Raw genomic sequence first — 15549 nt, 5'->3', positions numbered from 1 at the left:
GAAGTCCACTGTAGAATTGAGTTCTGCTTGAAAACTGTTTTTATACCTGCATGCAGTTGAACATGCATTCTTTCACACACTTGCATTGGTTTGGTTATTGAGTTTCATTATTGCAAATGCAAAATTCAGTATAGATAACAGACTTAAAATGAAGTTTCTGAAATCTGAATTCAAATTTGCTAAAAGGTTTTAAGCAAGATGTTTCCATTAGCAAAGTTGGTTTTGGGGAGGTGGAATGTTTCCTGGACTTTTGTTATAATGAGAGATTTTTACCCAATGTAAAGATTTTGCAGATTTCTGTTAAACTTAGAGCTTCTGTAAAAAGAACAGGCAGTTCCAAAACTTCCAAAACATTTTCTTGACACTATTGCAGGGCAAACTGACAGCAAGCACAGTTGGTCAGATCGTTGGACTGCAGTCAGATGAGATCAAGCAAATAGTGTCTGAATACGCTGAAAAGGTGAGTGTGTTACCTGATGGTGTTTTCCCAAGTCCTGTTTGATAGCTTGTTAATTTATGTCCTAAGTTTCTGACTTAAATGCCATGATTCTCTTGGGACACGTCGTTTCAGATGTGTTGTGGATAGCAGCACAGTCAGAAATTCAGGAAGGTATTTAGAAGGGATTTAAACATGCACAAGCTTTTTTGGTGTGATAGTACAAGTTCCTGAAATGGATATCTGTTCACACTAGAGGCCCAAACTCTTAATGTGCTTTAACATCAGTGTTAAGCACAGAAGTTCAGCTCTGCTGGCCTGCTCAGAGAAAAATCTAGGCCTTCTCCACTCAGGTTCTCAGACACTGAGATCTTGCCTGCACTGGGCTACAGTTCCCAGTAGTGCCCTGGATCTTTAGTTTTCATCCAACCCAAACCTTTGTTGCATTTAGAAGTCAAGGCAATTAAATGTGAGTATTTGCTCCATTTGTCGTGTTCAACTGTGATTGTTTTTACAGTGACTTGGAAAGAAAATCTGGCTCTTCAAGCAATTAATACATACAATCCATCACTGCCAGATATGAGTTATAGGTCCCTCTTATTTATCCAATAGTCTCCTCATATTTCTTCCTTTTTGTTGACGCTTATGAGGTATGGAGCTTTCCCATTTGGGAGATAAACCCTATAGCTCAACAGTCTAGAGCAAATTCTTGGCCTTTCTTTATTATAAAGGATTGGAAGAACAGAAGCCCAAAGGTCATATTTCAATGTTACATTTCTTCTGTTCTGAGACAAGGCAGCAAGACCTTGACTGTTATAGAAGAACAATGATTAATACTCTGGAAAGTAAGAACTGATTCAAGTCAAACCAAAAATAGATCACTTTTCAAATCTATTGGATGTGATAAAAAATAATTAAATTCCTGTGTGTGTATGCATGCACCAGGAAGAGAATTAAGGATGATATCAAACAATTTATTGAAGCATCAGCAATGTTTGGGTCTAATTCTGATAGTTTTAACCCCTTTGTAACTATCCATAGCCTGAGGAACTCAGTTAGCTTATTTATCTACCAGAGTCTTAATAGAATCCACAAGCCCAGTGCAGATAGCTGACAAACAAAATTGTAGATCTCATGTTGCTGTGTGCCAGGATCTTTCTTACAAGGTGGTATTTTTGTAGAACAACAGTGCATACAGGTTTCTGCATTTGTCCCTCCATTCTGCTGCTGTGTGAACTTCTTGAGTAAACTGGAGGGAGGATTTTAGGGTCATTCCTCACTTTTCAAAAATACTGGCAGAAAATTATTAACATGGCTTTTATCTGTCTTCTATCAGATGACTATATCACCAACTTTGTATAGCAAATTATTCAAAGTAGTTTTGATATTACTGTGTTAAAAGGATTCATCCTCTGAGAATTTACAGCTGTAGTCATCTGTAACAAGTGGTTTTGCTGCGAGTAGAATAGGAGGAAAAGTGAGAGAATGTAAAGTGAGAGAATGACTAAAAGTGGAGTAGTGCTGTCTCAAAACTACCCCATTCAGAAATGCCTGAAGGAGAATCCTCTTCAACAGTTTTAAGTTCTGTTTGCAAGTTTTTTGTTTCTTGAAGTTGATATTTTAGGACTTCTAGAATCCTATATCAAAGATGACTTTGCTCCCAAAAGAGTCAGTTGAAGTATCATGCAATAAACATTTCAACCATTTAGTATGGTTATGGTTTGTTAGGCAGATAATAAATTGGCTATTTTTATAGTTTATTGGTTTGAGGAAACATTCAAAAAACCTTCATAAAGTGAGATGCAGTGATTTTTGTCTTTGGGTTCCTGAGCCTTGGGGAAGTGCCAAGGAAAAGTAATGACAAATTACATTGAAATGGCTGCTAAAGATCTGCCTGGAACTTGACTGAAAACAGATTGAACTGTTACAGGGCTGGAGACTGTTTTGCTGGGGTTTTTTCCCCCTAGTGGGCTTTAGACAGTTGACTTCAAATTGAGGCAACTAGGACGAAGGTAGCCACAGATCTAAACCTCTGAAGTCTATTTGATGTCAGGAAATGGCTGAACATGAAGAGATAAGCAGAATTATTCACATACAAACTCTGTGGGTTTGTACAGACACATTTTTTTAAAGAATATGAAGTTCTGTAGAATAACATTTGAATTCATTCTATAATCACTAGTTTATGGCACATATGTGCACGAGAAAATCTCATTACAAAGCATAACATTAATTGCATATGTTCCTTGCTCTTTCCCATTGAAACCTTTCACATGTGAGCAGTGGGAGGCAGGCTCTTAAGTCTAGAATTAGCCATTTATTTTGGCTAGCAGGTTTTAAGCTGCCATAGGTTAGTGATCCTCATGCATAATTCATAATTGTTTCAGTTTATCACATTCTGTCATAGAAAATGATAACTTGTTTATTTGAATTGGCTAAATCTTTTTAAGGCAATTGAGCAGTTGCAGGGAACAGGGAAGAATGCAGAAGTGAGTCTACACCTGCCAGTAGTGGGGATAATATGTGCTTGTGGAAAAGCTGAAGGATATATCCCTGTATCCCTTTCTTTATGTGTAATTGAAGGTCTTATTTTGAGATCAAGTAGCAAATTGATAAATAGTCAGAGACATTAGGGCTTAGATACCTTTTGAAGGTAGTTTAAGAAAGCTGTAACTGCTGTTTCGGTCTAGTAGGAGACCAGGTAACAACAGGGTCAAAAGCAAAGTCGCTTCTGTAATTTGTGCTTTCTTCCTGCTGTGCTGAAAGATGGATTTTTCTCCACAAATTGGAACCCAATTCCTCAATAACGTATAAGCTATAGTGTTGCTGCAGAGCAGATCCTTAGCCCACTTTGACTGCCTGAGGCTTACCCCTGGCTTTTCCATTTGTAGACCAGAAGGATTTCTCTGCAGAAACCTCTATTACAGCAGTGGTTATTTCCCATTTTCAGAAGGCAAGCTGTAACAATTCACTTCTTGAGACATGATCCTTTTTTTTTCTGCCAAAGCTGTACTGTCTGGATTTTTACTGTTTTTGAAAACATCAGATTGGTTTAGCTCATGTTTCTTTCTCTTGCATTTCCATTTTTCACAATTTGCATGTTGTGCATATAAAATAGGCTAAATGTATGGAGAGAAGGATGGGGTCTTGGAATGCATGACACGATGAGGGAATGTGATTTGACTAAATAATGAGAGGAATAAGTAAGTCTAAGTGTGTATCTGTTGAATAGTTCAGTGTTACAAGTGTAGCTTAGATGCATTTTTTCCTAACAAAGGGAAAGAAAGTATATGAATTACGGGGTTAAGGTGTCAGAACTGGTCATTTATTGCTGTAGATGTAAAAGTATAACAAATCATTGAGCTGCTCTTCAATATGAGTAACAGAAAGACAGGTTTTGCCTCTTAATTTCATTTAAAATTAAGCTGCCTTCCCATCTGCCTAGAGGAGAACCAGGAGCAAATAGGAGTGAAGAGTATGTCATTCTTCTTGCAGCATTGTAGCTGATTATACCTTGTAGTGGTTGTCAACATTGGGTAATTATTCAAAAAGCACTTCAGTATTGAACTCTTTGACAGACTATAAATTAGCACCTAAAGTGCTTGAAAATTAACTGGTTTTCTAATGAAATATTGGGAAATGGATTAACTGAAAAAAAAGAAATCGGAGTGCATGAAGCAAATTACCAAAGCAGATGGGCATGAGTATTACAGTGAGGACTTTGAAAAGGTACAAATAATTTCTAGGCAAATAATCCCTTAAACATCAAGGTATCACTAGTTTTTAATCGTTCTTTTGTCTACTGCGAATAAGCCATTTCTATTATAAATGTTATTCCTGGTAATGTTTCTGTCAGCTTTGCTTTCACAATTCAGAACAGGAGACTAGATCCAGATTGCTGTCTTCATTATGTATTTATGAGACACTTTCTTGGCAATTCATGCTGGATTGAGCAGTTTTCAAAGACTGATGTCAATAGTACACGTGCACACACAAAAAAAACCAACACTGAGCGGTAAATGTATCTACCACACTGAGTATGTTGTTGTCATTCAGCATAAAGATGTAGCCAAGCCTCTGTTTAGAATCTAAATACACTATTGTTCAAGGCTTTTGAAAGTTCAGGATCTATTTATTGGGGTATAGAGCATCTCTGATTCAACAAGTTTAATAAACACCACAGCTAAAGGCAGGTTTTAGCACATTTGTATTTTTGCCATTTAAGAACTCTACCACGTTTAAATGTATTGCTGATGCAAAAAAAAACAAACCTGTATTCAAGTACAGTGTAGTATTTTCCACCTGACTTTGTTAGGCTTACTTTACTTGTAAATTTTGAAATATAATTCACTTGTTCAGCTGCTTCCTTATCTTGATGTGAGATAAATCAGCACATTGTTCTTTCTGTTGGATAGTGGGACACAGTTCTTGATAAGGAATATCATCAATGTGTCCCACTTGGGTATTTCCTGAGCTTCTGAAGAAGCAGAAAGCAACATTGTGAGGCCCAAAAGGCTGTTATTGTTTATTTCAGCAATCAGAGCTTTCTGCTGAGGAGCGACCAGAAAGGCTTGGAGCTGCCCAACAGCACAGGAGGAAAGTAGCATCTCTGAACAAGCAGATCTTGCAAAAAACCAAACTCCTGGAAGAGGTAAGTATTGTGTGTGAAATTAAGAAAAAAACATTGATAAATGTGGTTGATCACGAAGTTTTTGCCATCCAGAAAAGATTCACAAGCTATCTTCTGTACCAGCAATTTGTCATGCTGAACAGCCATTTCAGCACCTCTGAATGTCTTGCTTGCACATTTATTACTAAGACAATGTGGCTGGTTTTATATTAAAAAGTTGTATAGCCCTGTCTGGGAGAAGCTAATCAAAACATGCTTTTCCTATTTTTTTGCATGTCTCAGAAAAACAGAGGGAGTATCACCATTTGATTTGTTAGCTATAGTGTGGAATGGGCTGTTTTCACTGTTTCAAGAAACCATTTAGGAAGTTTCTCTAAAATATGTTGCAAATTACTTCTTATCATTTCCTGTCCTTTACATGAGTCAGCTTCTCTCACTGACTGGGGTGAGGGTTTTGCTTGGTTGTTTGTTTGGGGATGTTTTTGCAGTCACTACTTAGTTCACATATTCACATTTCTTTAGGGAGGCAGCTGCTCTTGAATTTGTGACTGATGTCTTGTTCCTATCTATAACTAAGAGCAAGAGCAACCATTTCTGTATTTCAATCTGATTATGCTATTGCCATTTAAACCCAGAAATGTATAAATGGAAAAGCTATGGCATTACTGAAATGCAGCTTTTAATTATGCATACTGCTGTAATCAGCACCATGCCATCTTCAGCTTGCAGATTCTGATGAAAACATCCTGCATCAGAGTCAGTCATTGGAAGAGCTTGCCAAAATAACAGTACTTGAGGAAAAACTGTTGCTGATGACTTCTGTGGGTGATGCTCTGTCAAGTACAGCAGTACTGCTCCAGCAGCCTTCATCTGTTTCTTGTTTTGTAATGTCTTAACACCTTACATCTTAACTGGTTTTACCTGGCAAAATGTTGGAGCTACAGAGGTTCTGATAGGTGTCTGAATGACACATTGTATGAGACAGTGTTATGTTCTGTCTTAGAAACAACAGAGGTAAAAGCATAGCTTGAAAAATCTTAATTCTGTGGGCTAGCTATGGAAGCACTGGATTTTGAACCTCCCTGCTCAGCCACTTACTAGACCTGAATTTTATTGACTTACTTATTTTATTCTCATTTTAAAAATAGTCTCTAGCAATAAAGTCTTTTATTTAAGGGAAATTTATTCCTTCAAGGCTTAAATCTCCTTTCAGTAGAACATGTGCAGTGAACCATTTTTTGAAGTCTCTGACTAACATTTGAGTAATGTTAAGTTTAAATAAAACTACAGAAATAAAACTTATGCACAAAACATTGGAAAGAGTAATGATCTACCCTGTTCTTTATTCTTCTCTTCATTTTTCCAACTTTGTTAAAGAGCTTTATGAAGAACCAGTGCAGGTTCTTCTTGATTTATTTTGCACAAAATAGAGCATTTTGAAGGGTAGAGTATGACCGTGTTTTGACTGCTTAGTATTTGAATGCAGCTCCTTTAGAACTAGTTCTGTTGTTCTTTAGCTGGTGCATTTCTGTCTGTGTTGCCCTCTGACATGCCCAGAAAGGTTCTGTCGGTGTCTGAAGTCTCAATGACTGAAGTGTTTAAAAGCATTTCCTCTGTAGCAGATGACTCTCATATTCTAGAGAGTTGTAGCACGATCAGGCTCCTGAATCAGTAATACAGAACATGACTGTAACTAGATCCATGCTGTGTGCAGTACATTTTCATGCCTTTTCCAGTTTCCCTGGTATATAAATCCAGAGAAGAAGCAAGCAGTTTGGGGTGTGGGTTGTAAACCACACAAAACTGATAGAGTCCTTACTTCATTACAGATCTCCTTTAAACTGCCAAACAGACTTCACAATCCACAGGAAAACTTGACCATTTCCTAAGTCTGTTATCATGGAATTTGCCATTTTAATAGTCAAGGGCCCTTTAATTCTGTGTTGCTTGCTTTCAGTACATAAGTCTCAATGCTGTTTTTTATATGGGGGAAAAGATACTAACAGCTGTAAGCCAAATATAGTCCTTTTATCACTTTATTAAAGTAAACATTTTCTGGCTGAATTTTTGCTTACCACTTGCCGAAAGCAGCTTTTGAAATCAGTGACAGTTAAGACCCCACCTTTTAAAACATGTTTGTGAAGCTCTGACTTCAATGCTGCAGTCAGTTTTGGCAAGGTTCCTCATAACAAATAGTTCTTTAATCTTTATGTCAGTTTTCATGAGATGTGGCCTGCAGGCTTAAAAGTTTTTCAGCTAGTTACAATTCAGTCTGTTGGCTCATTATTGAGGAAAATTACGAAAAAAACCTTTTTTTTAATAAATTCAGCTGTGGAAAGGGATGAGTGGAGCCTTAAGTAACAGCTCTGTATTGTGAACAGCAAACTAAACCAGCACAAAAGGAACAGAGAGCTGTATGTGCATTTTGGTTACTCACTTCTGCCCCACTTGTGTAACCCATATCCTATTTTTGTTGTTGCTGTTTGCAAAGTTATATTAAATCATAAGGACTTTAAAGAAAGGTGTTCTTGCCAAATAATTTACTGAGGTTAATTTTACAAGTGAAATATCCAGTGGCATTTTGCTCACTGCTGCCTTATTAGACTTTTCATAGTTAGACAAAAGAAAATCACAAACCAGCTTGCTTATTTGGTAGGGACATGTCTGTAGTATTGTCATTTGGTGCTTCTGTGCAAGTCTTGAATTGCCCTGACTTACTTGGAGAAGTACAAGATGGGACTCTGTTCTGAGCTTGGTGTGGAACTAGACCAGTATAACCAGGATAAATAAGTTTGAGCAATTTAGCATCTATTTTGTAAAAGCTGTTGCTTATTCTGGGACTGAACACATCTAGAAGATCAGGTGGTAAATGTTTGCTATTATTAATTAAGTAGTCAATCAGAATTCTCACAATCAGATGCTCTCAGAGTAGCTGACAAGAACAGGCAGTGTTTGTTTGTGATGTTTGGCCTGTTGTTTAATAGGCAGCCATTACAAACAGCTCAAATATTGCTGTTTCCCATTACAGGTGTACTTAGTGTGAATGTAGAATCCAACTCTTTTCTTTCTCTTTCATAACAGTTGCAAGCTAAACGTACTGATCTGCAGGCAAAATGTACTGAAGCAAAAAAGACACTAACTGAGGTAATCTCTGTTTTTGTGTGCTGGTTTTAATTGAATAATTTTCTGTATGTGGAGGGATGTATTAAATAGTGAAGGTGTTTCCAGCTTAACTCACTGATCCCATGGTGTGGGAAAGCTAATTACCATGAATCATTTTGTGTGGAAATGATTTCAATCTATTATTAATTGCAACCCTTAGGTTAAGAGTTACAGTGAAAAGCTGGACAAGGAATTGGCAGCCTTAGAAACAATAGAATCCCAAGCAGATTCTAGGTAAGTTTCTTCCTTTATGACCTTTGAAATTCTGAAAAATAATGGTTTTTAAATGACTCATTCAATGTTTATTGCTTTGTCAACCTAAACAAATAACTAAAATTTAAAAAAAGAAATAATTTTCCAGCTTGTTTGCCAAAGACAGGAAAATATTACCATAGTGTTCAGTCAGAATGAAAAGTGTCAGTCTGTAGTTCAAAATAATTGTGGGTGTTTAAAGTGGAAGAACCCTAGACACATTTGACAAGTAGATGAGACCTTCCTGATTTATTTTGTTCATATTTGAAGCCTTCATCTCCCATAAATTAAACAAGAGTCTCTCAAAACCTCCACAATAATGAGGTTAGAACATAGCAAAGCTATCAAAATACTCAGTGTAACATTGCATCTTTGTTTTGACCTTGGTGTATCAGTGGTGATATTTGGGGTTCTAATTTACCCAGGTTTTAATTGAAATTTATTTAGAACTAAGCTTGTTCTTATTTTTTTAGATAGATAGATAAAAATTCATCTGTTAAAATTAGAAACTAAAAATCTAATGTGGTTTACTGGATCTTCAAATTTAGCATATTGCAGAGTCTGCGAGCACTGGTGGCCATGAATGAAAACCTAAAAAACCAGGAGCAAGAGTTCAAAGCACATTGTAGGGTAAGTTCCAGTGTCTCCTACAAGGATTCATTTAAAACTTGGTAAATAAGCAGTGTACTTCTTGCTGACCTGTTGTTGGGCTGTGTGTCCCTGTCTGTCATCTGTCCCACACCTCCCATGCCCCATGTGCTGGTGGTTCCAGGTTTATGTGGAATATTGTCACCAGCTTGAGTTGCAGCACAGTTATGGGCAGTTGCCCAGTACTGCAAGGCTGATGACCAAGAGAGATGGAACTGGATTAACCAGAAGGACTTGCCCCCTGCCAAGGCATCTGAGTTTGTGTAGCCTTCCTACAGGGCAGTTCCTAGACAGCAGATCCACCTTGTGCTGGTCACAGCTGTGGCTCCTGTGACTCTCCTCCTTCCCATTACTATTCTGCTGAGAACAACTTGGGGTGGGTTGACAGGGAGCACTAAAATGTAAGTTTGAGGTTGGGCTGCACTAGACACCCACCTGAAAAGGATCTTCTGTTCCTGGGATACTGCAGCCAACCTGAGGAGAGGCACAGTGCCAAAGAGGAGGGTTCATCGGTGCCTGTACCTTTGGAGCAACACACCAAAAGAGCCAAGACTGAGATGGAGCTATTGCAGTTTTCAGAGCATGTTTCAGTTTTACTGCTTAATTGCTGTTTCTTATTCCTGTTTACTGTTGTGTTTAAGGACTGCCCAGAAATAGGATTAGAGAGAAGTGTTTTCATTTTCTTCTATTTGAGCAATACTGGATGAGATTTGTAGGCCTAGACATACTCCTTTCCCATACTTACTCCTTTGGAAAGCTCTGAAGGATTGTAATGGAAACTTCACTGTTACAAATGCTGCATGTTGCAGCCCCATGTCACACTGTTGCTATTTAATGTTGCTTTGCTTCCTGACTTGCATTTTCCATATCAATCATCTGTTGTCTTAGCTAGATGTAGTGTATTTGCAAGTAAGAAGGAAATCTGTTCCTGTGTTTGATCAAAGCAGTTGAATGTAATGAGTATTACTGGATGCCTTACCCTCAAGCAGGGAATGCTGTGTCACCTTCCAAATTTCAATACAAAGTGTGTGGTCAGCTCTGCAATTTTGTTAGCAGTGTATGTGGTCAAGATCCTTGCTCTCCTCTGCTGAAAGAATAGGTTTCAGTTACAAGCAACTTTAATTTTTGTTTGTTTTAAAGGAAGAAATGGAGAGACTTCAACAAAACATTGAGAATTTGAAAGCTGAAACAGCACAAAATGGAGAGGAACAGGTAATAGCAAATGTCTTAAGTTTTTATTATCTGTGTTTTGAAATGTTGGCTTAGGCCCTTGTGGCTTTTGGGACATTATTGTAAGCATTAAACCATCTCTTGGAAGCTCTGAAAAACTCCCTAGCCCCCTGGTAAAGCCACAGTTTGGGGTAATAATCCTAGAAATACAGAGACTGCAAACAGCTGTGGTACTCGTTCTTGGGGAATCCATGGGGCTCCACTCAGAGGTGCTTTTTGTGCCTTTTTCTTATGTCTTTGTAGTACCAGAGAAGAATCTCTGGATGTTGTCTTAAGAGCTGTGCATACCTCTGACAAAACCAGGTCTTCCTCAGACAGCACGTTTGGTTTGGTTGTTTTTTTCCAAAGAAGTGGGTTTATTTGAAGGATGAAAGCCCAAGTTTTCAGTGCCTCGGTACATTGCATGCCGTGAGCAGCTGTCAGAAGTTAGGCTTTAACACAAGTGCATCCAGACTGATGGCAATGAATAATGAATGAACAGAGAAGGAAAAGCTTGAATGACTTGTATTTTCAGTGGGTAAACATTTGATACATTCATGCCTCTGAAATGAGGGAGATTACAAGTTCCATGATGCTGCTGTCCTCCTGAACACAGCGTGAAAGCATTAAAATGTAAACCTAAATCTTAAACTTTTTAACAAGAAAAGATTACCTTGAAGTCCACAATCCAGGAAATCTGGAATACATGTCAGAGGGTTTATGTTCTGTCCTGCTGCCTTATTTATTCTTAACCCCACCACTGAATCACAGTATAAACACTCAGACAAGGGGTTCAGACAGCCTTCAGATACCTATCTTCATTTAAAGTGTGACTGTCGTAAAGCTGTGCAAGAACTATTGACAAGTCTTAAAAACTAAATCAGTAAAAGTTTAAAGGTAGCTGAATGCACTTGCTTACAGTAGATGATAGCAGGTTTTTAATACAGATTATGAATTGTTGTTAAAGAAAGCAACCAAACCAGCAAATGGTGATGTTACTGTGGGAGCTGTTATGTGGCAGATACAGACCCAGTCTGCCCATTTTTGCACTGCAGCTCTCGTGTGCTACTGTAATACACAATTATTGTTTCTAGGAGCCGAATAATATTATAGAACAGCAGTACAAAGCTGAGAAAGAGAAACTACAGAAGATCCGACTGTTACTGGTGAGTAACTCTTTGTGTATTTTCTCATCCAAAATTGTCGACATTTCTCTTGTCTTGTAACTTCTAATACTTCTTTTTGTTCTAATTTTAACAAGTTTTTCTGTCACAAATCAATTACCAAAAAAAATTGATCCTCAGCCAGTGCTTTTCTTTTTTAAACTAAATTGTTTAGTAACAAAGTATTGCTGGGGGGGGCTTCATCCATTTTAAGAAGAGAACAAGAAGAGGCTTTGTTTTCTCCCCTCCTAACTTTCTATTCAGGCACGAAGAAACAGAGAAATAGCCATTTTACAACGCAAGATTGATGAAGTTCCCAGCCGAGCTGAGCTAACACAGTATCAGAAGAGATTTATTGAACTTTACAGTCAGGGTATGTATATCAAGCAGGACCAGCCTGCTGAAGGCTAAAGCCCTGAAAGGAGGGCAATTGCATTTTAAGCATATGGCATGTAACAGCAGCACTTACTTGTTTTGTGGTGTTTGAAGGATCTTTTGGTATTCATGTTATACAGCATATTTTTGATGTTTTATAAGCTGGTGTTAAGAATTTTCCTGAGGGTGAAACTCAGTGCACAAGATCTATGCAGTAAATTTTGTCTGCAACAGGTTCTATCCTTTGGATTAATGACCAGTGTGTTTAGAAAGTCCTTAGTGCACCATTTACAAATGAGGTTGCTGTGAGTTGGAGTCGTGTTTAATTAATTTGCCTTACCATTAGATTGCTCTTATTGTTTCCATTGACACAAGAGACCTGATTCTGAACCAAACTATGCCAAGAGCTACAGATAAAGACAGTCTCTTGAGGGGATTGTTTTCTTTGATCTTTGATTAATAAAATCCAGCAATATCCTGGTAGGAGCAGAGTACAAATTGGCTTTAATGATCAGAAGTCAGAACATTGGGAAATGGGCTCAGAGTTGACCTTTTGGATAGGAGTGTGTTTGCTGTGCATGGATGGTATGGAACATGCAAATGGAATAACATTTCAAAGTTGTTCCATTAAACAGGTAACAGACCAGTATGCTTACTGGTGTATATTTAACTGGCTTAATTTAGCATAAGCTAAGTCTCTACCAAGAAGAACCAGCTAATGTTTGAAAGATATTCTGCATTTATTAAATATGTGTATGAACCAAACTTTTGGAGGTTGAGCAGTTCCAAACTGGTTATCTGATTCTGTGATCTAACTGTGAACCAAATCCCTTGTCATGGTGAGGCATCTCAAGTGACAGAGTCATGTGCTATCTTCCATGTGTGTTGTCTAACTCAATGCATGGAATAGACGTGAGTAGGAATCCAGTACCTTTTCCCTCCCTCTTTCATGTGCCATTTATTTAATAAGTTTATTTTAATCAAGTCCAGCTACAAAGAACTTCGCTGTCTTGCATTAAATTTTCTACAGATTCTCTATCATGTGTAAGTGAATTCAAACAGTCTCTGGTCAGAGCATTACCTGCTCAGAAGATGGAGCTTCATTTATTTTGAAGTACAGAAAGATTAGGATCAAAGAGACTTGTGCAGCTTTGGGTGTAGATTTAAGATGCTTTGAATTTTATGGGGCTTTGTTTTCTATAGTACAAAGTATGTGTAGTAACTCAGGGTAACACACTGCTCAGTCTTGGTTGGGAACCTGTGTTGTACAGGCAAAGCTACTGGAAAATTGAGCTGAAAATCTCTAGCCAGTCTCTTTGTGCATTGTGGTATTTTTAGAGGTATTTAGAGGCTTTTCCTTTAGACAGATTCAGGTCACCTTCAGAGTTACTGAAACCTATTTTTTTGAACTTTGATCCAAAGGGTGTTGAACAAGTCAATCTTCAGCAATGACTTCCAGCCTTAGTGATTTTGTGATTCTGTACAAGAATAATTTTCATTAACAATATTCAGTGCTTTGGTTTTGACCTAAATGAACCTCTTCCATTAAAAACATTAAGCTGAGGCTTCAAGAGAATCAATGAGCCAGTTGGCTTCTTCTTCCTCTTCTTCCTTTGTCTGTCCTGCCTGATAGGGGTTCTGGTGTGTGCCCATAAGGCTCCATAAACTGACACAACTTTCTAGCCCAGTGGAAATCCTGAAAGATTTTTTGAGTTGGTGTGTGGAATCCACTCATGAGAGATCAGTGACTACCAAAGCTACTTCAAGAACAGAAAGAGCTGCACAAAAGGGAAAGGCCTTGGGAAATGCCTCTTCCATTTGGCAGCAGTTCTGGAAAACCCAGGCTAATTAAGAGAGCACACCTGAAGAAAGCCTGTTGCCTGTGCTTGTGCAATTTTTCAGAAGCAGCCTGATTTCAGCTTTTGGAAATTGTTTGGAACATACTGAACAGCTCTTACTACCCTGTCAACCTGTGCCAGGTTTTCCTGATTCCCTCAGTGCTTTCAGGCTCCTGGTGCTCAGGATGTTCCTTAAGGCTGCAGCGTGTGCAGTCATGTTTGTACTGGGACACAAAGCATCCCAGACATCTCACTGCTGCAGAGGTAGCCACTGCTGGATTCTGTCACTAAGGCATAGAACTGTGAGCTGTGGGTTGCTGTTGGGCTTCAGCTGGAGAGAAGAATGATACAAGTCAAAAGTTGGAATATTTTTAAAACTTTGTAAGTTCAGTGATGTGCTGTGGGAGGGAGGTCATGTTGTCTGTACATGTTTCCATTCAAAAGCTTAGTCCAGCGTATCAGTTCCATAAAGGTTTTATTTTAAGATGGCAACTGGTTAGGCCTTAGAGTGTGATGTAAGTAAGTGTGTTTCACTGAAGTTTATCTTTTTTAACCCAAACATTTTTTCCAGGTTTTGGTTCCTAGCCAGTGCTTAGTATATTTTTGCCAACTGTCCTTTTGTGTTGAACTCTTTCCTTGGAAAGCATAAATATGTTGGGTTTCCTTAGACATTGAAGAACAAAGAATAGAAGGACACTCAGCAGATTTGACTATCACTCATCATCTTGTGGGCCCAAAGGGAAGGCATGTCTGAGCCTTATCTTCCCTACTGAGCTCGGACCAACATCTGCTGTAATCACCTAAACCAGAAAGTATTATTTAATTCTATCACCATGAATAGGTTGTAAGATTAAAAAAGGCTATAAACCAGCAAAAACTTTGTTTGGGCATCTTGCATATGTGTAACTTGAAATTATGTAGTCTAATGTGCTTTTTTCTACACAGTACTATCAGATTATCTGTTCCTCTCTGTCCCTGCTGAGCCTGTGCCTCTCTGCCACCACGGGCAAGCTGTGCAAGGGCCACTGTTAGCAGCACAGCAGCCTGTTTGGTGTGAGGGTAAGGCTGGGGAAGTTAGGATCAATAGGCACCTGGTGGTGCCAACATACGTTGGCATAAATGACTGTCAGGAGTTGAGGCTTAATTTAGACACTGAGCTGTGTTGTTCTTACAAAAACTGATAGCTGGAAACCCTGCTGAGATTGACTTGTAGAGGGAACATCCTCCCAGAGTGTATTAAAGAGTGTGCTCCATTACTGATAGTGGAAAGTATGTTATATAAAGCCTATGAAGTATTTTTCAAGATTCCATTTTACCTCATGTTCTTTTATTATTCTACCCCTTTTGTTTTTTGTTTGCAGTCTCAGCAACTCACAAAGAAACGAAGCAGTTTTTTACTCTTTATAATACACTGGATGATAAGAAAGTATATTTGGAAAAGGAGGTAAGAAAATGTTATTACTGTTTTCTAAATATTCAGTCTGGAGAAGGATATAAAAAGTTTTTACCTGACTTTCACCTTAGTCCTGTCAGAGCAGAGTTACTAGTCTTTGTAAATAGGAATGGAGCAAGTGATTCATACAAGTGTTTCTAATCTTGGAGGGGAACTGGTCTGTGTTGAAAGGAATTGCTGTTAGTACACCATGTTTAACCTACTCTCTGCTCACAAAGCATGAGTAGCATTTGATTCACAGGACCAAATTACCCTCTTTTTCTCTTTTACTATGTACCTATGCAAAAATCAGTAATTTTACAAAGCAAATTGTAGTTGCTGTCAGCAACATCAGAGTTAGTGCTCAGGGTCTGAGCTTGCCTACACTTAAGTCACTGGTGATT

General features: G+C 38.3%; 1 protein-coding gene across 1 annotated transcript in view; it reads left to right on the top strand.

Moving 5' to 3' along the window:
• Window positions 1-15265, top strand: part of CCDC93 (coiled-coil domain containing 93) — a gene marked incomplete at both ends in the record, with an annotated part of 31457 nt that extends 16192 nt beyond the window's left edge. The window contains 9 exons of the mRNA XM_009071516.1: window positions 374-460; window positions 4971-5087; window positions 8148-8210; window positions 8389-8462; window positions 9029-9110; window positions 10269-10340; window positions 11432-11503; window positions 11765-11873; window positions 15075-15265. Of these exons, the coding sequence (XP_009069764.1) occupies window positions 374-460; window positions 4971-5087; window positions 8148-8210; window positions 8389-8462; window positions 9029-9110; window positions 10269-10340; window positions 11432-11503; window positions 11765-11873; window positions 15075-15265 (867 nt within the window). The remainder of the gene's footprint in view (window positions 1-373; window positions 461-4970; window positions 5088-8147; window positions 8211-8388; window positions 8463-9028; window positions 9111-10268; window positions 10341-11431; window positions 11504-11764; window positions 11874-15074) is intronic.
• Window positions 15266-15549: the final 284 nt, after the last annotated feature.

Source organism: Acanthisitta chloris, unplaced genomic scaffold (genome assembly GCF_000695815.1).
Source record: "Acanthisitta chloris isolate BGI_N310 unplaced genomic scaffold, ASM69581v1 scaffold34113, whole genome shotgun sequence".
Lineage (NCBI taxonomy): Eukaryota > Metazoa > Chordata > Aves > Passeriformes > Acanthisittidae > Acanthisitta > Acanthisitta chloris.
This window is presented reverse-complemented; position numbering and strand designations above follow the sequence as displayed.